Genomic DNA, 23,857 nt, shown 5'->3' with positions numbered 1-23,857 from the left:
GGCGGCGGCGGCCGGCGCTGCGCCCCTCCGGCCCGGGCCCCGCGGCGGCGACCGAGCGCCCTCTCCGGGCGGGGCAGGGCCGCGGCGCGGCGGGCCGAGGCGGGCAGAGCGCCCTCGCCGGCCGGGGCGGGAGGCCGCGGCGCCGCCGGAGGTGGGGTCCCGGCGCTGCCGCTGCCCCGGCACCGCCTCCTCGGCCCCAGCCCCGTCCCGCCGGCCCCTCCGCTCCCTCCCCAGCCGGCTCCGGCTGGGGCTCGGCAGCTGCCATTGGCTTAGCGGCCCCATCCGGGCACTCGGCGCAGCGCTGCTCCTCAGCCCGATCGTCCCAATATGGCGGAGGTGAGCGGGGAAAGCGGGCTGGGGCGCCGGGGTTCGGCCGGCTCTCCGGCGGGTCCTGCCGTCGGCGGGCCCCCCGCGGCCGCCTCGACATCCCCGTGAGGCGCCTCCAGGGCGGCCCGGCGGCGCGGGGATGGGCGGCGGAGCGGCGGGGCGGCCGGCGGAGCCGCCGGCGCCGGGGCAGCGGGAGCCTGCGCGACTAGGCCGCACGGCGGGCGTCGCGCAGCGCGGGTGCCGGGTTCGCCGTCCGCCGGCGGCCGACAGGCCGAGGCCGGGCGCGGAGCGGGGCGCGGTCGCCGCGCCGGGCCCCGGAGGGCGCGGGACGGGCTGGCGGCGGCGGCGCCGCAGCGCGAGCGATGGAGGAACGCCCGGCGGGAGGGAGGAGGGGCGAGCCCCGGGCTGGGAGCGGGGAAGAGGCGTCGGCCGGTCCGGCTGCCTCCGCCGCTGCCTGACCCTGTCATGTCGCGGCCGGCCGGGGCCGGAGGGAGCGGGAGCGCCGGCCGGGCGGGGCGCGGCTCCTGGGGGGCTTCTGCCGGCGAAGGAGGACGGGAGGAGAGCGGCAGGCGGGCGCGAGCGAAGGAAAGAGGGATGGGAGAGGGTGAACGGGATGGAGGGGCCAGCAGGGCGGGACGCAGGGGCCGAGGCCGGCGGGGAGCGGTGGAACGGCGGGCGGCGGGGAAGGGGGCAGAGGAGGGGAAGCATGAAATGAAGACCCTAGCCTGCTGCCGGGCCGAAGGGAGCCTGCTCTCATCTCTTTCCCTTCTCTTCTCTTCTCTCCACAGGCTTCCTTCGGGAGTTCGAGCCCAGGTTCGTCCTCGCCCACCTCCTGCTCCGGCACATGGCCTGCCACCGGCACGCCGTTCTGTCTTTCTTGCTCCTTCCCACATTTATCCCCTCGTAGCTTTCTTAACGCTCTAACACCTGGTAGACTGTTAAGAGATGTGCCCTGTGGAGTCCTTCCCTTAACTCTGGTCGCAGTTAGTGATTGGCCGCTTGGCACCCAAAACGAGAACAAAGTTTTATAGCGCTTTTAAGTTAGCATCTCCATAAAGCCATGTAGGCTGGAGAGAGACTGCTTCTCTTGTCGCTCATAACTACAGGCTTGTGTAAATATTTTACTCCTTGGTAATAACAGAAAATATTTAAAATCGTAACGATAAATAATTTTTAAGGCTTTAACTACTGTTAAGGTTCTTTGAAATACTTTACACAAGCAAGCGTAGTTGACATCGGCAGGGCTACTCTCGAAGAAGTATTTGGCAAATGTATTTGCTTCTGTGTAACTGCATTGGATTTTTGTCGTCTTTTTTAACTACTCTTAACGAAATTTACCGAGCTTGTGTTTTCGAATGTGGTTTTGAACGGGATATTGAGCGTTCGGAGCTACAAGTAGCTCTGAGACTTTTTTATCTAAAAAGTGGGACTTTTTTATCTAAAGTCTGTGAGTGGAATAGAACTCCTACTTGAGTTACTCAAACACAAAATAAGTTACAACAGCAATCAGACACAATAATCTTGAGCACACACGTATATCTAGAGATACGTATTAGATTAAGGCAGTTGACAATGCTATAAAACTGGATCAAGATGTGATGGCCAACAGCAGGAAAATTCAACACATAATGTCGTTACTGTAATTGGAGTAGTGTTACCAGCTACACTGACAGTTCTATGAGACCCTAATATGAATAGCATGTGAATAAAAAGCATTTTTGGCCTTAATGTTTCTCTACAGTATGATATTATGAACTTTCACAGTGTTGTCTTAAGCGAGCTAAACTGGCAAAGTTTAATTACCTGCATGTAAGGAACGAATGGTTAGCATAATTGCTGAAAACTTAATTAGATGCTTTAAGACCCAGAGGTGTTGGTATGTACAACTGTATCTTTCAAGGCTGGAAGCAGTGTGAGGAGGCTTACTGCTTTATTTTTTTGAAGAGGATTGAAAATTTGTAGCTGTTTCCTTCAAAAGTTCTGAAGAAGTTCTTACATGGAAATAATTCTTAATAAACCTTTTCTTTGCTGCTTTTAAGCGAAGGATTGCAACAGAGCACTAGTATGTGAGAACTAGAAGGAGAAACCAGAAGTGAAAGAGAAATATCCTAATCTGTTCTCTTTTCTCCATCCTGGAAGCCATAAAAAAATGAACATAAAGGAACAAAACAACCTTGTAGTTCAGTGATGTCCATTGTAGAAATTTGACTTTGCGGTGCAGATACTTGTGTTTTTAAGACTTGTTGAATCTCATGATAACCTTTCTAACAGTTGAGAAAATGCACTTAAAGTAATGCCAGTACTTTTTTGATGACGTGTGAGTATCCTCTTGAGTAATGAAAAAGTCTGTTCGACCACAGAGCTGTCACAATGGCTTGTTAATTAACGTGATCCATTAGAAGCATTTTGTTACTTGTAGTTTATTTTCCTCAGTATTTCTTGAAACTCTGCTGTGTTTATTGTTCCTTTCTAGATCAAATGCTAGGAACTAAATTAGTTTTAATAGAAGATCCATCTGTGAGGCTGAACTAATCTGAAGCGAGTCTCACTTAAACGTCCAGTTTTGGGCCCCTCGCTTTAAGAGAGATATTGAGCTCCTGGAGCGAGTCCAAAGAAGGGCGACTAAACTGGTCAAGGGGCTGGAAAATAAAACTTATGAGGAGCGGCTGAGGGAGTTGGGGCTGTTTAGCCTGGAGAAGAGGAGGCTGAGGGGAGACCTGATTACGGCCTATAAATACTTGAGAAAAGATGGTGGGGAGGTGGGGGAAGGGCTTTTTACATTAGTGATGGGTGATAGGACAAGAGGAAATGGGCATAAGCTTAGTCAGGGGAGATTCAGGTTGGATGTTAGGAAGTATTTCTTCTCTGAAAGGGTTGTCAGCCACTGGAATAGGCTGCCCAGGGAGGTGGTTGAGTCCCCATCCCTGGATGTGTTTAAGAATAGGGTGGATGATCTACTTGAGGATATGGTTTAATGGGGATTAGGGATGGTTGGACTTGATGATCTCTAAGGTCTTTTCCAACCTAGAAATCTATGAATCTATGAATCACTGTTTCCTTTGCTGTCAGTAGTTTACTGGTGAAAAACTGTGCGAGTTACCGTACAAATCACACACGTGGAATCAGAGAGTGTAAATCACAGTCGTGCAGCATCTGGAATGTTACAATGTGTGTGCTTTGTACCTTAGTGATGATTTCAAGGATGTTTCGAACAGTCTTTGATTCAGTAAAATATTAATCTGGGATTGTACTTTCTGCAACTTTGTTTCAGTAGTTTAGATACTTCTCCCGAGTTCTTTACACCGGGAGAGAGAAACTGCACCTATTACTTACAAATATGAAAAAGGATGGCCAGTTAGAACAGCTGAATTTTTCAGGTAGTTAGGAATTTGTTCCAGTTATTCCATTGAGAGTTCTGACCCTGTATGTAAAAGAATTCAAGCAACTGTATTTTTTTTTCTGTGATGTCATTTCATACATTGGTATAGAAAACAAATGACTCAAATTAGGTTTTTTTGGTAGTTGGCTCTTTATCATCTGAGGATCATGACTTTGACCCATCTGCTGAAATGTTGGTACATGACTATGATGATGAGCGAACTCTCGAAGAGGAGGAAATGATGGAAGAAAGCAAGAATTTCAGCTCTGAAATTGAAGATTTAGAAAAGGTAGGAGTGACTCGCTCTTGTAAACGTCCATACATGTTGTGAATTTTTTTTTGTGAAAAGAACACTCAACCTGTTCTTCAGTTTGTATTGTATAATGCAGTTTCCTGCAACATGCCTTGGCAGCTTGTTTAAAAGAAGGAAAGAAAATGAGGTTTGGTTGGGATATAGCAGTCCATCCTCACAAAAAGGCTGAACTTAGCTTCTCAAAGATATTAGCGTACTGTTAACTTCACACTCTTTTTCATTTGGTAGTCCTTTCACTTTGGCAGGGAAGTCACTGAAGCAGGTTTTCGAGTCCTGTCATCTAATACCACTTTTAAGTTTTGTAGGTTGGATATAAGTTGAATCCGTACATTTTGCGTACTGTTAAGTGACAGCTAGCTGTATTTCATTCTGTCGGTCAGGTGTTGCTTTTCCAGTACGCAGACAAACAGTCCTGCTTTAGGCATGATGGATCACATCCATTTGCTACACAAATGGTGGTTCTATGTCTTAGTTTCATCTGTTTGGCATTCGGTGGGTGTACAACATGACTAGCATCCTCCTTGGCTCTTCCTATTCCATTTTACACTCTTAATTATGCATTTTTCCTATTTACACCTCTTGTTCATCTGTGGCAGTGCATCACCCATTTTAAATGCCTGCTGAATGCTGAACACCCAGAAACTGATGCTACTTGCATTACTGTTCGGTGACCCACTTACACCACTCAGCGTAACTGCAGATTTTGGTCAACAGACTTCCAGGAAAGTGTAGTTTTTAGCCTCAAATACGAGTCTCTGTTTTTGTAGTCCAGGTAAAAACAAATTTTCTAAATGTGGAGTTGACAGTATTTATACTCCTGACTATTTTGTTTGGGTTTTTTTGTTGTGCTACCTGTACAATTACATTTTTGCTGATTATGAACTTGCAGTTATAACAGTGAAGAGTCTTGCCAAGGTCTTGCCAAGTATAGTTGTTAAAAAGGAGTTGTTACTCCACGAAATGATCTTATCGCTTCTATAATAGAAGGAAGAAGAACTGAGAGCCGCTCACTTTATTACTTTAGGTCCCGATCCTTAGACATAAGTTCACATTTTCCCATTGGGAAAAGTCCTTGCAGGACTAAGACCTTAGCTGGCTAAAGAAAACAGATAATTTAATCAGTGTATGAGTTCATCAAGAAATTTTTAAAGGTAATGTAAGTTTTAAAGGTACAAATATTGGAAAATATTTCTGATATTTTGATGGCTTGAATCAGGTAACTAAAAAAATCTTCACTGTTTTATTAGTTGTGCTAGGATGCAAGTATGATGATATGTAGTAAAAATCACTTGATCAAAAACTTGGGAAAAAGTTATAAATCAAGCCTTTATCTTGATTTTTGCCTTCTGTATCATTAGTTGTCTTTCTCTTATTGCCTTCTCAACGGTCATTATAAAATATATTGTGTGGGAGATGGAAAGGAGGGATTAAAAATTGCTATGTTGGTTTACTTTTTGTGGGTTTTTGCACACTTGGAGGTGTAACTATGTAGGACTAAAGTCTTGAAGCTTTTCTGCTTTTCTTGTAGAGGGGTTGTTAGCGTTTCTAGGATATCTTCTGCCTTGAAGAATTGTAGGCAAATCATGCTCTACAGTATGTACCAGATAAGGAGTAAATTTTTAATAGTTAACGCTTCAGTTTCATCCAGTAAACAGTTTTCTTCAGTGTCTTGATTGAACCTCACTATATGCCAAGAGACATGGTTATAAATTATTTCAGTCCTGTACCGGAAAATATTTTAAATCTTTAATCAAGATTCCTGCTTTCAATTAAGCTTTTCTTTCTTTGTTTTTTACTTTTGTTTTTCAAAATATGCCTTATCCTTTTAAGCCTAAACTGTTTACAAGTATTTGACAATAAGTTGAAATGTTTGTAAATCCTCTTGTGTTAGGAAGGAAACATGCCATTGGAAGATTTACTGGCATTCTATGGCTATGAACCCGCGATTCCAGTTATGGCAAGTTCCAGTGCGGATAGCTCTCCAAGTGAACTTGCAGATGAACTTCCAGACATGACCCTAGATAAAGTAAGTTGCAGCCATTTTCTGCTGTGTTATGGTTTAAAAGCAGAAATCCAGGTGACTTTAAAGTATATTTCACTAGCTCTTAAGGTAATAAAGCATGTATCTTAGTGTAATATTGTATATTGAAATTAACAGAATTCATTCTTTTTCAAGGATATTGAGGATCTGATTCTAATTATAATTGTCACACAAATGCACAGCAACTTTAGTGGCACTATATTACTACAAATGAGAAATGAGTAAGTTAACAGTTCTTCTAAAACACATCCAAAGAACTTTAAATAGGTGGGGTTTTTTTATCATAGAAGTGGGATTTTTTTTGGATAATATATGTAATGTCCAGAAATAATAATTCTGGCTTCCAACACACATGTCAAGTATCAAAATGTTTGTGAATGTCTCGAAAATGCACTTCTGAATGCTTTGGAATGTTGCTTTCAAATGCGTATCATTTGGAAAGGTCTCAACTTTGGGGAGTGAGATAGAGATTGTTTATGTGCAGTGACTGTGTGTGTTGCATTGCTGATGTAAAAACCTGAAACTTCAGGTTTGTGATTTGCAAGCTAGCTTTGAATTCTGAGATTTTAATCCAATTTTTGGCTATAAAGCATATGCAGCTAGTAGTTAGGATTATAAAGTATATAGGTAGCTAGTATATGTCTTCTTTTTTTTTTTTTTTTTTGGGTTTTTCCCCACCTACTTTCTGTAAGTATGATGTAATGGTAAACTCTACAGAAAAGTAGGGTATAATGATGGCTCTGCACATCTGATTCTCATTAGGATTCAGGATTGTGTTGAGGCTACAAAAACATAGTCAGCTTGTTGTCTAATACAGTTCTTTCCCTTCCTAACCTTTATACAGAGGGGTTCATACATGTCTGCTAGTGGAGGAAGTGTGCTTTCTTTGTCTTACTATCTTTTTTTAACATACAGAAAAGTCATTTTTTTGTGTGTTTTGGGAAGATAACAGGTTTTCGATCATCTGTCCTCTCAGCAGAAGTCTACAAAAGTGCCTGACTCTTATTTTTTTTCCCCGTAGTTTAAGGGGTAGCAGCCTTTTAAAGCTTCGCTGTATCTGTGATGCAAAGAATGACAGAATTCTAAAGATTTGAGGCAGTTTCCACTGGCATTTTTCATTGGAAGCAGCTGGAGGAACATCTGAGATTGATGCTTGCAGAAGTTACTCTTGTCTGTTTACTTTAATAAAAGACAAAGGAGAAATGAACCCCCGTGTTCAACTCTGAAATGAATGGTTCTATTTGTTCTTAGATTTAGGAGGAGCGAACTAGCTTTTTAATTAAGGGAGTATGGTCTGCTAAATTCACTTATGGTAAAATGATTCATTTTAATTAATGAGACTTACAATTTGCTGAATATAAATGCTTACCAGTCTGTTCTTAGTAGTCAGTCTGAGATTTTGTTTTTTATTTTAATGATGCAGGAGGAAATTGCTAAAGACCTCTTGTCAGGTGATGATGAAGAAACACAGTCCTCTGCTGATGACTTGACACCATCAGTTACTTCGCATGAGGCTACTGACTTCTTTCCTCGGCCGTTAAGATGTAGGAAACCAAATTTTACAATAGTACTCAAGAAGTCTTAGCATTATGTATAGCTTCCTAGCTTAAAATACTGAAATTGCAAAGTAGTGGTGAGTTTACCAGGAATTGAGGAACAGTGCCTTGCAGGATATTGTACATGAATGTTGTCTTTGGTTGGTGTTACTGTCTACCTGAAAGACTTATGTTTGGTACTGTGCTAAAAGCACAAGTAAAATTAATTTCTCTACAAATACAGTAACTTCATAATTATAGTCAATGTGATATTGAGGAACACCTTTTATGATTTTCAATATGTTAGTGAATTACATGAATATATAACCTATTCTTTTAAATTAGTGTTTCTCTACTAAAATTTTTGCTGCTGCTTTTAAGCCAGTGACTCCTCTGTGCAGCCTGTGGATGTGAACTGGGATGTGGTTTCTTTGTGATTATTTCCCTTCACACATTCAACACTTTTCTGTAGGACTTATTGGAGTGAGCCAAAGTGGTTTTATATGAGATGGGGCCTGTAAACCCATGACCACCAAAATTTCACTACCCATGGTGTAGATCTGAGAACCAGTGGTTCAGCTATCCAACCTGGATGAAGTATTCCTCATTGCCTGTTGCAGCTCATTTGCTCACTGGTGTACTAGAGTTAGAGCAATGTCAAGGATTTTTATCACAGTATTAATTTGGCAAGTATCTTACAGTATTCCTGAGGGATTTAATCCCTCTAGAGAAGGGGAATGTTAAAGGGGATGTGCTGCCTCGAGTCATAAGCAATGGTAGCCCTTTGCATGCCACGGATTGTGTAATAAGTACAAGACGTTTCTATTGAAAGAGAGATGCAAAAACCTTAAAAATTATAATGCCCTTTTTTCAGTTAAGAAAACCCCAAACTTGCTGGCAATTAAACATTGCTTGTGAACTGTTAATGAGTATGACACTGAAAGTGTGGCAGCTTCATAAAAGAGATGATTAGCCCCTCATCTTACTGATGATTGAGAAACAGTCATCTTGGTTTTCAGCTGTCATGGTTTTCTTTCAGAATGTTGCTTCTCTATTAGAACTTTCGGCTGGGCATTTTAAAATCAAATATCCACCATTTCAGGGAGGGAGATGTCAGTCCTCTGTGCTGTTGGCAGTTTCTTACTTTTTTCTGATCTCTGTCCCTTTCTCAGATTCTAAGATAACTTTAAGTTTTAAGATAAACACGTCTAATACATAATATAGGCTATTTTATTAAATTTGCATTATTTGAAAAAAATAATTGCCTCTGATTATCCAGGCGTACTGTTATTTCATGCATTCAGGTTAGCTTCTTGCTTGCTACTTCTAGCACCGAAAAGAGATAGTCTGGTGATTGTAGTAATGATTACAGAAGAGCAGCCTCAGTCCGTACAGTCTTGGGTATTGCCTCTGATGTTGACAATCCTGTTCAGTTGTGATGAAGCTAAAATTGCAACCCTGTTTATGAGCATTTTGTTTCTGAAGTTTGAGAATACAAAATAGCTTTAATTGTATCAGAACTGTAGATTCCATTCTGCCAGGGATTATACAGCTGTAACAATAGAATTGCTTCAGAACCCAGTGCCACAGCATTCCAGATCCTAAAATATGAGTTCTTTTATGGAATACCGTATTTGAATTGCTGGGACTGCTCTGCTGTATTTCTTCCTTAGGGGAAAAAAAAAATATTAGTGAGTAATAAGCAGTCTTTGCTGTCTTTTGCTTATTCCATTTTGTATATCTCTCCTGTATCTTCGCTCCATGCTGAGGCAGACTTGTTTAAAGGAATGTTTTGAATACCCATTAAAACTTTTGATGAAAGGTTTTAGTAGGTAATAAAAACATGCCTTCAACTTGACTTTCTCTGTGATTAACCTGAGGATAAGTCATAGCTCTGAAAGTTTTCTGGTTTTCTTACACCTTTTCTGCAAGGTATAATCCCTTATTGGAGAAAATTGATGAAGAAAAATGATCTCACTTCCTTTTGACTGTTAGGAATACAGTAGATTGTCTCAGTTGCAGTGATGATAAATGTTTCAGTTCTGTACTATACAAGTACCAGAGGCTTCTGATTTCACGCTAGTTTGACAGAAATGTAGAATAACAGACTTCTGGTAGAAATGTAGATCAATAGACTCATAATTAAGTGTCTCTCAGAATAAAAGCAGGTGCTCCTTTCAAAAATACAAGGTATCTTGTAGTTCTGCGTTTGAACTGAAAATTCTTCCTAGCTAAAACCAAATTTCTTTGTGTCTGAAGCAAACACTACGTGTGATGGAGATAAGGAATCAGATGGTGAAGATGTAGAGGCAGACAATGGTAACTCATCCGAAGATTTGAGAAAGGTAATAATTATATCTTAAAAAAAAGTTAAAAAACCCCTTAATGTTAAGAAAAATGCTTTACGATTTATAGTTACTACCTTAATTCTGGAATTCTCTGCCAAATGCCAGGTTAATGGCATTTTTAGTGCTTCTGTATACACAATATTAAGTTAATACCTTTCTCTTTTCATTTTTGTTAAATCTTCAGGAAATAATGGTTGGTTCACAGTACCAGGCTGAAATTCCACCTTATCTTGGCAGATACAGTGATGATGAAAAGGGTAAGTTCTTCGGAGTGTTTTACTTTTTATTGTATGTTTATACATAGTAGTCGATGGGAAAATGTTAAGTCTGTAAGGTAAATTCAATGGCTTAGTTAAAGTCTCAGAGACCTTTAAACAACAACAGAAAAGGCACTACAAAACTGAAGTAATGCAACCATGTAATTATACCTTAGATGGGATTCTTCAACTTTGAGAGGACATTCTCAAGAAAACTCTGGAGGCTGGATTACAGTGTTAATTCTGAGTATCTAGTAATATTAGGAGGCAACAAACTGTGGTTCAGGAAGGAAGTGTTTTCATCAGAGTATCATAACTGGGCTATGAGCATGTAACTTAGTTTACATTGAAGATCTTCAACACTGTTTTTAGTTTGCTTGTTTTTTGGCAAGCACAACAGTGTGGGTTAAAAAATGGATTTCTGGATACAGAAAACAAGCAATAAACTATTTTAAATTTCCATAGCATCAGTAGAAGATAGAGGTGCTGATACTTGGTCTTTTAAAAAATACGTTAAGTATGATGTTATTCCAGCGTAACTTTAGGTTAAAAACTGTAATTGTGCTAGTGTAGAAAAAACAATTTATTTAATAGAGTTTTATTTGGTATCTTTGGAAACCTTCACTATGAGAAAAGTACAGCATATATAGCTATGGAATTAATAAAGCAAATAATGAAATAAACTTGCTCATGGGTGGAACAGCTGTGGAATTAAGGAACAGTTTGGGGGGTATGTTAATAAATGAAGAGTGTTCTGTTTTTTTCTACAAATTTTAAATATTCTGTAAGTTACTTGTGTTTGAACTGTAACATTTCATGGGAATATTATTCTAGTGAAGAATATCAAGTCTTTTCACCATTACTAACTGCTTTTTTTACAATAGAGAAGAAGAATGTTTGGTATGGATGGAGCTGGAAGCATTAGCAAGTGAACATCTCTTGTGTTGCTTAAGAGACCTAGGGAAGTCTCCTATTTTCTGTGATTGAAGCCTGATACTTACGGGTTGTAAGAAATGGAGGAGTAAGAACCGGATTTATCTGGGTAGTCCTTTTACTATTTACACATCTTGACTTCTCAGCCAAGAACTAGAGAAGGGCCAGTAACCAGGAAGTAACGAGGAAGGGGTTAATCTGACAACTTGCTCAGGAATGAACTGGTGCTAGAGAGAACCAGTGAGAGTCTTGTCTGCTGGCAAGGCCAAGAGCAAAGAGGTCCCCAGAGGGGAGAGCCAGAGGAGCTCCTCTTGAGATTATCGGTCATGGACTCACTCCAGCAAGAAGTACTGGCTTGTCTTGGTTGATAGAGGAGGTTGAAGGTGAGCGTCAGCAATGCTCCAAGAGGTTGGACCTGGCTGTAGGGGTGGAGGATTCTGTGGAAGCCTCTTCTGTACTCCATGACAAGCTTGTGATGGCAAACAGGGCTTCTATTTCTTCTATATGGTCCCAGCTGCTGAAATCGTGCTAGAAGGCAGTTGTGTGCTTCTGTACACCTTACATTTGTAAAGTGTCTGTTCAAATGCTTTCCGTGTTTTTAAGCCGTAACAGAACTTTTCAGAGGAGAGGTAATTTTATTGCTTAGCTTAATGTCGTTTCCTGCAGTTTTATGAGAGATTTGAGAATCTTCATCTCTTCTGATGTAACAGTTACTACGCTGGTGTGCTTGAATTGAATAACTGTCTAATTTTGTGTCGCCACAAAGTATGTGAAAGGAGAGTATGTGAAACACTATGTGCAATGTTAATCACATCTGTTGATCAGAGGAAAGAATTTATAGTTTAATCTAGAATCGAAACGTGCACAGACTGACAAAGATTCAGGCCAACACTTGCGTGTTTCCAGTATCTTGTCTTTCAAATAATCCACTGAAGAGGTGTATACATGATGTCAGTGTGCTGTGAAAGAGGGCTGTACGTCCCGATTGCTAGCACAGTATGCAACACACAAGTTCCTAACAGAATTCAGTTGTTAGTGAATGGCAAAACAAATTACCACATTAAGACCTAGATTTCCATTATGTTAAGTAATTTTTGGCAAATTTTAGTTGAAAACGGCCAATTAGCCACCTCTTCTGTTTTTTTTTTTTTTGACATGTAATATTTGAAATATTAAAGTAATATCCTACTGTAAACTGTAGGTTATTTTTTGAAAACAGCTGAATAAAACTGTGAATCATTTTGGTGGTTTGTTTACGTGAAGATCATAAACATAGAATGGCTTTGATTGGACCTTAAAGATCATGTAGTTCCAACTCCCCTGCGATAGGGCGCGATGGTGAATGGTGGTGAAAATGGTGAATACATATGCATAATTTGACTTGAATCATCTAGCTGTCAACAAGCTGCTCCTCTGTAAAGACTCTTGGTCTCAAGAGTCCAGTCCCTTATTTCATCTGTGTGGAACCTGAATCTCTGCCATACCACACTGCAGAGTTTGTCTCTTAACTGAGGCTTTTGGGGTAAAAGTGAGCTGTGATTTAAAAGTGGCATGATGATGCTCGGTTTGATTACTTCTGCATTCCTGTTCTTTGTCTTTGTGAAATAAGCATTTAATGTTACAGCCTTAAAAACGTCACACCTGGCGTTAATGGATTTCTCTTTTAACAGCCTATGAAAACGAAGATCATTTACTTTGGAAACCTGATGTGATCCCAGAAAGTAAAGTCAAAGAATACCTTTTTGAAACCTCCTTAAGAACAGGAAATGAGAAAATGATTGGCAGAATTCCTGAAGGACTACATACACGGGACAATGAACAAGTATGTTTTATACCCTGTTCCATTTGTGACACATTGTTTTGTAATTAACTTGTGTTCTCTTTCTCTGCCTTGTATTATAAATGCAGCAGTACTCAATTTCTCAATTTCTTTTTTTTTTTTTTTTTAATTAGGTGTTATTGTGGTCAGGGTCTTATTTGTGATTTTAAGCACATGCTTAGAATTATGAGTATTTGAATGTTTGCAGTGGTGTGATCTGTGATGTTTGATTGCCATGCTGTTGACAAATCCAGCTGTTTTAATAATTGCATATAATGTTTTACATTTTCTTAACTAAACCTTGCCTCGACTTTTGATAGTTTTGTGTTTGGTTGTTACTTTAAAATTTTCATCATGCACAAAGAGAAATTCTCTCTTTTTACATTAGATGTGCGCACTGAAAGGCTAGTTTTAGACGTCTAGATTGCATATTTGCAAACTTTGACTGTTTCTAAAGACTTTTTCTATTTTATAGGCGCTGTATGAACTTCTTAAAAGTAGCCATAATGTTAAAGAAGCAATTGAGAGATACTGTTCAAATGCAAAGGCATCTCAGGGTAAGAGAGTACTGTTTTTTCAGAAACGTGTGTTTTGAAAAAAAAAAAAAGTTGTGTAGAAAAACTTTGAGTAAGAATCAGATGGACGAGCACATCCCTTTCTGTGATGTCTTTAGCACGGATGAGGTATAATGTGGCTGTTGGCTCGATGGAAATTCCTGCTAGAGAAGTCTGCAACTTGTATAAAGGTTGCAGAATCAGCTTTTCACCTTCCCTTCTTTCCTCCAGTGCCACTGTAAGGATGCACAGACTGAGGAGAGGAGTGGGGGGAGTGGTGTTTTTGCTCCCTGAAGACAGTTCTCACTCACATTGTAGTATCTTTTTGAGAATACGATCAGTTATAATCTGATGACATTTATAGCAGAATCAGGAGGACATAGCTGGCTATGTAAATTAGCCCCTCTCACTTACTCAGCGTGCTGACGTTGTGCTGTGCCGACACTAAACTGGTTATACTATGTAGTTCTATAGGTCTTTGGTAGAGCATGGAGAGCTTTGGTGGAGTTTACAGTGGAAGACAAGCTTCCATCTTCTTTCTCCCTAACTTTATTAGTCCCTTAAATAAAAATCAGAGTTTATCATCTAGCAAAGACGGTTCGTTGTCCTGTATTTTAACATACGTGTTGCATACAGCAGAATTGGAGTATGAACGCCGGTATAAGTTGATATTCTGGCAGATACTCCATACTCAGAACTGGCTGCAAAGGGAACTTGAGTGTTTGAAAGTTAGGTGCTGTGAAAGCTAAGTGTCCAAGGTAAAGCTGACGGGGACAATAAGGAGTATCAGAGCAGTGCTTCAGAAAGCTCGTGGACAAGAAGAGATTGTGTAGACCTAAACAATAAGGAAGTATCAGTTGCAGGGTTGTATCCTAAATCCCACACCTCTCTAGCATTTAGATTCCTGTTCTGGGATTGAAAAATACCTCTGCCCATTTGTGGTTTGGAGCCCAAAGTTCTGTCCGAAGGACTAGTGCTTACACACCCCACCCCGAGTCAGATGGGACTTATTATACCCTCATTAAAGATGGTAAAGGATGACAATACTATCAGTGCCTGTCTCTTGCTATCATCTACTCTGCCCACTGAATTTGACTGCTGTTCTCAAGATGAGAATTAAAAATCCACCTCTCTCAAGATATTTTCTTAACAGGGAGACTTTACATGGGGATCTTCTCTTTGAAGCTTGTAGTAAGGAGTGCGAATTAATGGGGTGAGAAAGAAAGAAAATGGCCTTGCAGTGGAATGATTGCCACCTTCATCTGGGAGCAGAAAGGTCTTGGTTCCAGTGTCTGCTTCCAGAAGTGTTTTGAAATGTGGTTTTCCCCCCCATTGTCTTTACACGTAAGCTGAACAGAAACTTTTTATATCACCATTATGAATGTAAGACGCCTGAAATATCCCTTCTTAATTATATGTAGACCCAAAGCTATAATCAAGATAGGAAAGCAAAATACTTGAGACAAAACTGCCCTATTCAAATAGTTTGAGTTACTTTGTTTTAAAAGGCTTACCCTTTGTTCTTCTTTGTAAAAGTAAAAATCAGTTTTAGAAATGGTGGGGTTTATCTTTTTTTTAAAAAAAAAAAAGAGAGTGAGTTGCAGTTCTTCCTTAAGAAGTCTGAAAGGGTTATTCGTGGGATCTTTAGGAGCAGATGGTTGACTGGTTTGTTCCAGATTTCCTGATATCCTTTGTTTTTCAAAAGCTTGGATCAGACTAAGTATAGTTCCAGTCAGTTTGACCTGTATGGCTACCCAAGGTGGTAGCCTAGTGCTAAGGCTTTCCTCCGCGGTTCATTGTGTCTTTTCCGGAGACCTGCTACCTCATCCCGGGGTTTATGAGATCAAGGAAAGTGTTGGGGATTCTGGGCAGTCTGTCTTACTTGCTGGATCTATCTGCTGTCTGTGTCTACTCTGGATTGCCCTGCTGGTGTCGGTTCATACCACCGCCTTTCTCCACTATGGTTTACAATGCCATGCATCAAGTCTGCCCAGGTCAGGATGGGTCAGAGGCAGGGCTGGCCATCCTGACCCTCCTGAGATCTATGTTTTGTCTTACTTCATAGAGTCATAGAATGGTTTGGGTTGGAAGGGACCTCAAAGATCATCTAGTTCCAGCTTCCCTGGCGTGAGCAGGGACACCTTCCACTACACCAGGTTGCTCAAAGCCTCATCCAACCTGGTCTTGAACACTTCCAGGGATGGGGCATCCACAACTTCTCTGGGCAACCCGTTCCAGTCCCTTTTGCAATGAAGTACAATTTTAAAACAGCTGGGATCCCCTTATTGGTGGTCTCATGGTTTTGGGGTCTACAGGGGCAGAGGCAGAGTAATTACCACGTGCCCCCCTGTCAGTCATAGCCTGAAGGCAGGCTGCTTTTTTAATGGCAGTAAGAAGTTCACTTAATGATCTTACTGGTAGACCAGTGGGCTCCCCTCTATCCCAAGGGTCTGTGCTCCCTGCCCACTATGCTACTTGAATGTAGTATAGTGTGGTTCAGTGGTAGGGGCTGGTCCCTGGTTCAAGAGCAGCCCTCGTCCCCAAAAGCCATCCGCTTCGCCTTGATCTTACCAAATAGGATCTCTTCCACTTAAGGAGGCACACCACAGGTGCTCCGTCTCACTCACACCAGACTTTCGCCCGTATGTTTTGTGCAGATTGGCCACTTGAAGGGGTTCCGTGGAGTGTTTTTTTGTTGTATTTCTCCATTTGCCTCCTTGAGGTCCAGCACGTACCTCAGTTTTAATAATAGGGGCTACCTTAAATTCTGATTCACTCTCATCGCTAAGTTCTTAATTGAGGTCTTCCCAAATATCTCTGTCCAATCTTCCAGGAAAAGGATTAGCTACAATTTTTTACAAGACCTGGGGAGTTTGAGTCCTGGTTTGTCCTCTATCTTCCTGTGTTTCTCTTTCCTCCCTGAGTCATTTCAGCAATTGGTCTATTTGCAGAGCTAACAGCGTTTCTAGTTGCCTTCATCTTTCGTCCTTATCGTGTAACACTCTCATTTGTTCTTTGCGTTCCTTATACTGAATGCAGCTCTTAAATACCTCTTCAACATCTTGGATATTATTGTTACCTTCTCTTTATCACCTTTCAGTTTCTTTCTTACAAGATTCATCTGTTCTTTTATCTTATTCCAATTATCCCACTTTTCGTGCCTCAAGTCATCTGAAAATGTCAGTGAAGGGTTAACTCTGTGCCTCTGTAAGAAGTCAGTGAATGAATCCACCATCCTGCCAACTACACCAGTTTTTGTTGCAAGTGAATTACTAAGAAGTCATCATTATGGGGTTAACTAAAAGCTTTTATTAATGATTAAACGATGATCAAATGATAATTAATTGGTGATTAAATATAAATGATAATTAAACAATAATTGAACGGTAGTTCAACAGTGATTTAACAGTAATTAATAATTAGGTGGCAGTCAAACACTCTGCTACTTACTACACTTCTAATAATTAAGCTATAGCTTGATACACGTATATGGATATATGTACATGTCGCTAGCACTCAATGTACTTTGAAGCTTGATGTAAAATGTCACTTACTGCGGTCAGCAGGGCGCCTGGTAAGGAGTGTCTCTACCCTGGAGGATGCCTTTGAGAGATGTCACTTTCCTACTCCAGAGATCAACTCTGGGCAGCGTTCTGCTGTACAGGGAGAGCTCGGTAGGCTCGGAGGGGCTGCGGATGTTTATAGCACAAAGTGACCGACTCATCGTCAGCCCCTGCTTTGATGTATGTGCAGGTGTGCAGCTGTAGCAGTTCTAGTTTTGTCTAGTCCCAGCTTGGGCTGGTACTGTTAGCACCTGGTAGGACATGGCCTAGGCTCCTCAGTTCCTGGAAGGTAACGGTGTAGCAGAGTTCTTGGGGTTTGCACGGAAGGGCTGCTTTCAGGCAGGTCTTCTTGTTGCTGATGCCTGAACCACAGTGCGGTTCACTCAGTGGGAGAGGGGACATCCGTCACAACAGGTTGTTCCTTCACTCTTTTTTCCAGTAACCATTGTTCTTTGTGTCCTTTGCAAGGAGAAATACTTCAAAAAATTACCTCTCCGATATCTTGGTGATGTAATCAAACCTTTGTTTTTGGATGACAAATTTACTAAGAAGTAATAAATAAAAGTTTTGAATGTCCTTTGCTCTAAAGGATAAAAGATTTCAGAATTTATGAGTTTTAACGCTAGATTACAGTTGGGATATCTGTGCAGCAGAGGAAGGAACATGGATTTAAATAACTGAACTCTTGAGGTTTTTTTAGAATGCATTTGGATATTCATGCATTAGCATCAGAAATACTTTATTCTCTGTAAAATATTAGTGACTGAAAATAAGTTTATCATGCTACTTTTGTAATTGTCTAGAAGAGATGACAGCATGGACAGAAGAAGAATGCAGAAGCTTTGAACATGCACTTCTGATTTATGGAAAAGACTTTCATCTCATACAGAAAAACAAGGTCAGTATTTTACAGTTAAGTGAAAGAATTGGTAAACGATATGGTGCTGAAAATCTGTGAAAGCAATACATCTGTCAGAAGCCGTGCAGAAGAGTGAAACAGGAACCAACGTATTGAAACCAGCTCGGCATTTTTGTGCTGATTTTTCCTCGGATGTCATTGGAGAAGCTAGGCATTGCAAGATGAGTCAGTGTATAATCTCTGAAATCAACTTTTGTTGACATTACTTGCATGTATGTGTTTATACTATAATTTAGTTTAAATGTAGGCCTCTCCTAGAAGTGTAGTATTTCCATAGTGTGGCGGTGGGAGGGGAAAACGTATCTTTCCTTCACTTAGTTTTGTCACCGGGAAGGTGTAGTTTTACAGAAACAGGCTTAGCTTTCCATGTTTTCAGAAAGTGTAGTCATCCGTCAGTACTCTGGTTTCTTGCCAGTGAAGGAGTTCTAATCTTGATCTGGATTGCTTCTGAATGACTCCTCTGTGCCTGAAGAATAGGGATTGAATTTTGTTTTTTAAACCAAAAATACGTATCATGTCATACAGTTGATAATACGGATGTTCCCAAATTTTGTGTGTATCTCCTTTATGCTTTGATACCATCTTGAGGTTTTTTCTTTAGGAGACTGGTGGTTTTGTTGTATTTCAGATAAGCTTTATAGGGCTGTTGTTGCTGCAGCTAGTTCTGCTCAATACCTGGTTTAACCTGTCCTGTGATAAATTTTTGGGTGGTTCAGATTTTAAACAGACCATTCCAATAAAAAGGAATTCATCAGAGAAGCAAAGAAATAACCTAAAAGTATTTTTTCCAACATGCAACAAAGCACATGAGTTGATGTATGTGTCACTATGGACCTGAATTTGTCTAAGAAATCCACTAGTTTTTTTTCCCAGTAGGTAAAATGTCAGAAAGTTTAGGGAAAATTCTGGGACCCAGTGTAAGTTGATGTCACTTGTATATGGAAAGTATCAGCTGGACAGGATTTAGTGCGTGTAGAAACTTAACAAGAGATGTTTCCTTATTGCTGTACTGGGAACCATTGTTAACTGGGGACTTTATGTACGAGCATATGGACATCTGTTCATTTCCTGCCTTGCCTGGTGTGTTTGTCTGTAAACTTGCAAGGTTTGCTACTACACCCAAGACATTTTGGATTTGTCTCTGGTGTTTCTGTAAGTTGATTAAGCTGAAGTGTAGCTTACTGCCAGACTGTATCTGGATAGAGTTGTGTATTCTAGTTGTAAAACTTCAACTAAAATTGTGGGCTGATGATGATATGAAGTGTTTCTGCATCTAAAAGTGGATATAGTTTGTAATAATATAGGTAGAAGTAATGCAATATTTCAGGAATATGGGAATTGGGGAGATGAGAAAACGTAAGTCTTTACGTTAATCTTGTCAATTCTTCTGGCCTCCTTTTAGGTGAGAACTAGAACAGTCGCTGAGTGTGTGGCTTTCTATTACATGTGGAAAAAGTCAGAACGTTACGACTACTTTGCGCAACAAACAAGGTTTGGAAAGAAGAGATATAACCATCATCCAGGAGTTACGTAAGTAAAATGTTCTTGGAATATGTTTTCTGTTGCAAATTGTAAATGTAGAATTTTATGATTTTTTCCTTCTGTTGTTGCAGTGGCTATGGCAACTGAAATTAAATCTGTCATCATTTTTAGGCCTTGTTTTCCAGTAAAATAGTACATTATGGATGCAATATTCTTTTAGGGACTACATGGATCGTTTGGTAGATGAAGCAGAAGCCCTTGGTGGAGCAGTGCATTCTTCGGCCTTAACATCTAACAGTCGGACAGAAACCATTCCTGATCAACAGCTAAGCATTCTGAACTCTATCACTGCCAATGAGTTGACAGGTAAGTCAGGGAAAAAAAAACACCTTTTCCTTGTAACTAGGCAAACAAACTCTTTCATTTGCACTTGTGTTCATCTTTTTTGCAGCCTTGACAAATAGCGTAGCTACAGTCTGCCACACTTCAGATGTGAACTGCCTGGATGACGCCTTTCCTTCTATGGACAGCTTACCCCGCGCACCAGTTAATCACGTGCCTGTTGGAACAGAAGAGTTGCTTAACTTGCCTAGCAATGGTGAAAGTGATTGTTTTAATTTATTTGAGACTGGCTTTTATCATTCAGAGCTAAACCCAATGAACATGTGCAGTGAGGAGACAGAAAGACCTGCAAAGAGATTGAAAATGGGAATTCCTGTCCCAGAATCTTTCATGAATGATGTCTCTGTAAATAACCTTGGTGTGGACTTCGAGAACCACACACACCACATAACCAGTGCCAAAATGGCTGTTTCAGTGGCCGACTTCAGCAGCCTATCTGCAAACGAGACAAACGGTTTTATCAACACCCACACGCTCCACCAACATGCTGCCCTTCACTCAGAGTGACTGTGGAAAACTAGACAAACAGAGGGTACTTTATGCAGTAGTAGTAAACTTGATGGGAGGAGCTGTCAGGTTTGCTTAGTCTTTCACTGGAAGTTTGAACTTTATGACATCAGTGATGTCTTTGTATGTATAGAACTATATCTTGATTTATCAAGAGTAATTTCTTTTTTCAGTCCATAAATGTGGAAATGTCATAGGATGTTTGGCAGAGTTTGGGACTAAGAGAACTCTGTGGTGCAGCTTTAAGCTCTGCTTTAGTTTTTTTCAAAGCCTGTAGACGGAGGCCACCATTTCAAAACCAGCACAGAAGTTCTGAATGGATTGGAGTGGCTTTTTAGTCTAAGTTACTTTTGCTGTAACGGATGCAGTGGAATAACAATGTTTACAGGTACCAATCCTGATCCCTGCTCAATGTAGCATTTTTATTTTTTTTTTCTTATAAAGGCAGGGATAGGTTTCTTTAATTTAAACTGCACAACCATACAAGGATGTTTTTTAAATGGAACCTTCTCTCATGTGATACTAAACTAGAGCACTTCAGTTTATAAAACAGCAAGTTCATCTTGGAGGAAGCTAGCGCAAGGGACTTACAACATGAGTAAAGTGTGAAGACCTACACTTCGATGCTATTGCAAAATTACAGGCCATGGCTACCTTACGCAGAAGTAGTTACGCTGCCGTAGGTGTCTGTGTACTTTAAACTTAACTGGCTTAAACAGCTGCGTTTTAGGCTACATTGTATTCGGATGGGTTTTGTCCATGACTTTTAAGGAGTAAGGTCATCGTGTTCTTTGACTTCCCTAAGGCAGCTGGTGTTGTAACAAAGCTACCATCTGCACAGTTGAGGATTTACCACTAAAGAAACAGTCTACATTTGGAAGATACCTTATATTGTTGGGAGCACTGCAGTTCCAAGTGTTACAGTTTTGAGGGACTATATCTAGTTTATATAGGAATAGTAGAACCTTGAAGTATGTATTTGACAGTTTTTCTTTAGTGTGGATTGCATTTATTTGTTTTGGCAAGTCATTGGCTGAAAAATGGCACTTCACTACTTTGGTCACATAGGAAAGGATGAGTAACAATGTTTCCCATGAAAGCAACTATTTAACTTCAGTAATTTTCTTTTCTTTTGAGCAGGGAGTGCAATTTAGCCATCCAGGAAGTTTGTCTAGCAAACATTTGTTCTCGTTCCTGCCGGAGTCGAGTGAAACATAGTATTGGCTTGTAACATGTTGTTGCAGTGTACAACTTGCAGGGGTTTTTGAGGAGAATCTAAACCTGACTTCATTACCCCTTTCCCTCTGTACTTTTCCTTTGCACTGTTTGTATTACAGATTTATTGCCACTAATTTGTCTTCGTTATTCAAGTGATTAAGTTTGCATTGTTGGTATTGGTAATAGTTGCTTCAAGGTTATGGTGAGTGATTGGAAAGTAGTGGCTTTAACATTTGAAAGGGAAGAGGGTATTTATTATGCATACTGTGAACTGCATTGGCAGGATCCTGAGTTTTGGATGCAGCATATGGAGTTTTCTTTACAGCATCGTAATGAAGATTGCTTTGAAGTGTTTACGGAATAGCACACTTACCATACTAAAAACAAATTAGTTTAGCACAGTGGACAGAAGAACTTCATAATCAGCTGTTAACATACACATCTGAAATACTTAATTTTAGTAAGTACACAGTAAGTGACGGACGGGTAGCCTTGGCCCTCTGTTGTCCTCTGACATTCTTAGCCAAGTGTCAGCTTCTTGTTGCTGTGTTTTGTGCTGAACTTTGTACCTTGTTTCTTTTGTTTATGAATCAACACATTTTATGTAATTTTGTAAAATACTGGCCATAATCCTCCATTATTATACATTCAAGTTTATCTGTGGGTTTACAGCGAGTGGCTGGTCTCTATAAGAAACATTATACAAAGATGAGTGAATGCTTATACCAGTTGCACTTAAATGAACATGCCCATTCTCGTTAGCTGATGCAGTAATATATTCAGTTTATCTATGCATTGCTGGGCTCTTCATGTAGACAGAGGCTTGTCTAAGGTTTGGGTTGTCAGCAAGTTGAATGGACACTTTAGTTATTTAATAAAGACTTTTGACCAAAATTCAGAAAATGATATGAGAGAAAAATGAATTCCGGCTAGTCTAATAGATTTTTAAATGCTGATCTTATTTAGCCTGTTGGCTAGCTAGCTGGTATCGTTTACTTTTAATTCCTTGTTAAAATGAGGCAATAATTTGCAAGATTTTGTAAATATGTAAATCCTTCATATCTTTTTAGATATCTATTTCAATATTTTCTGACTACTTCTGTGTATAGTAACATTTTTGTGCATGCTCGATGTGACATTCATAAATTTGTACCACTATGACTTTATCCATGTAAAATAGCTATTTATTGAATTTTTCTTTTAAAAGCTGGACTTACTTATTTTTCTCTCAGTTTAAACATTTAAGTGGAGAACTTGTTACTGTTTATTAAAAGAATTGCGTTTTGAAAGTCATCAGGAAGATAACTGAATTGCAACCATATGAAGAAATTACATTGCCTTGGTTCTTAGATGGTGAAGCACAATTCTTGTAACAAACTGTGATGAATTCTTTGTCCTTTGCCACACTTTTTCTTCATACAAACAAACCAAAAAATCCATAATGGGCAACTGCAGTGTTGGTACATGTATCATTTTTATGTGCAGGGAATCCGAAGAGGGTAGCTGATTCATTTAGAAGTGTAACTGGTGCTGTGATTATAGCAATACTTTTACTTTGGTTAGTCATACGTCATCTTCTCATGCTAGGTTTTTGAATGTTTAGTTTTCCTCTTGTCATGGTCAAACTGCTGAATTTACTTGAAGGATGTACAATACTGTTTGAGGAATACTAAACTGTGTACAATTAGGTCAATGAATTGTGCAGTTGTTTCCTGTTCTTAATTTTTAAAACTGAGGGTCAAAAACGTAGGAAAACTTCAGATCAAGTAGAACATAGTGATACTACTTAATTTAACCAAAGTCTCTAGCGAGTATTTCAACTTTGAATGTAAACTAACGGAAAAACTGACCAACAGGGACGCTATTTGCCCAGCGTTACAAGCACATTGTCTACAGACAGGGAAGCTAAATACAGTAATTTATAAAATAATGACAAGGTTACTATTTTTTTTATTCCTATTTTTCATTGAAAGAGGAAGGAAGATACTATCAATTGTAAACTACAGTAGGAATGGTTATAGTTCTCCTAGTAAAAGAGAGATTCCCGTTATTCTCAGTTCAAAGCAAGTACCCTGTGCATAACAACAAATCTAGTGACAATCGGAACATGTTTTCGTATCAGATATTCAAGAGGAAGTCGCTATTGTTGCATTGGTTTTAATACTTGTACATAAACACTGATTTTTTTGAGCATTATTTTGTATTTGTTGTACTTTAATACCTGGTGTACAGTTCCAGAAATAAATGTCTGGAAACCTTT

At 40.1% G+C, this 23,857-nt stretch overlaps 1 protein-coding gene across 2 annotated transcripts; it reads left to right on the top strand.

Annotated features, from left to right (window-relative positions):
* The first annotated feature begins 310 nt into the window (after positions 1–310).
* On the top strand, positions 311–23,857 carry MIER3 (MIER family member 3). Of its 2 annotated transcripts, none has more exons than XM_086628928.1 (13): positions 311–336; positions 1,116–1,140; positions 3,850–3,995; positions 5,911–6,045; positions 7,484–7,604; positions 9,855–9,940; positions 10,128–10,200; positions 12,804–12,955; positions 13,428–13,509; positions 17,876–17,967; positions 19,391–19,518; positions 19,691–19,836; positions 19,922–23,857. In XM_086628928.1, the coding sequence occupies exons 1-13, from the start codon at positions 328–330 to the stop codon at positions 20,377–20,379; spliced, it is 1,653 nt and encodes a 550-aa protein (XP_086485054.1). In that variant the 5' UTR covers positions 311–327; the 3' UTR covers positions 20,380–23,857. The 2 variants fall into 2 exon arrangements, with proteins under 2 accessions (XP_086485054.1, XP_086485053.1); XM_086628927.1 differs by having other exon boundaries at positions 17,873–17,967.

Source organism: Tauraco erythrolophus, chromosome Z (genome assembly GCF_009769465.1).
Source record: "Tauraco erythrolophus isolate bTauEry1 chromosome Z, bTauEry1.pri, whole genome shotgun sequence".
NCBI lineage: Eukaryota > Metazoa > Chordata > Aves > Musophagiformes > Musophagidae > Tauraco > Tauraco erythrolophus.
This window is presented reverse-complemented; position numbering and strand designations above follow the sequence as displayed.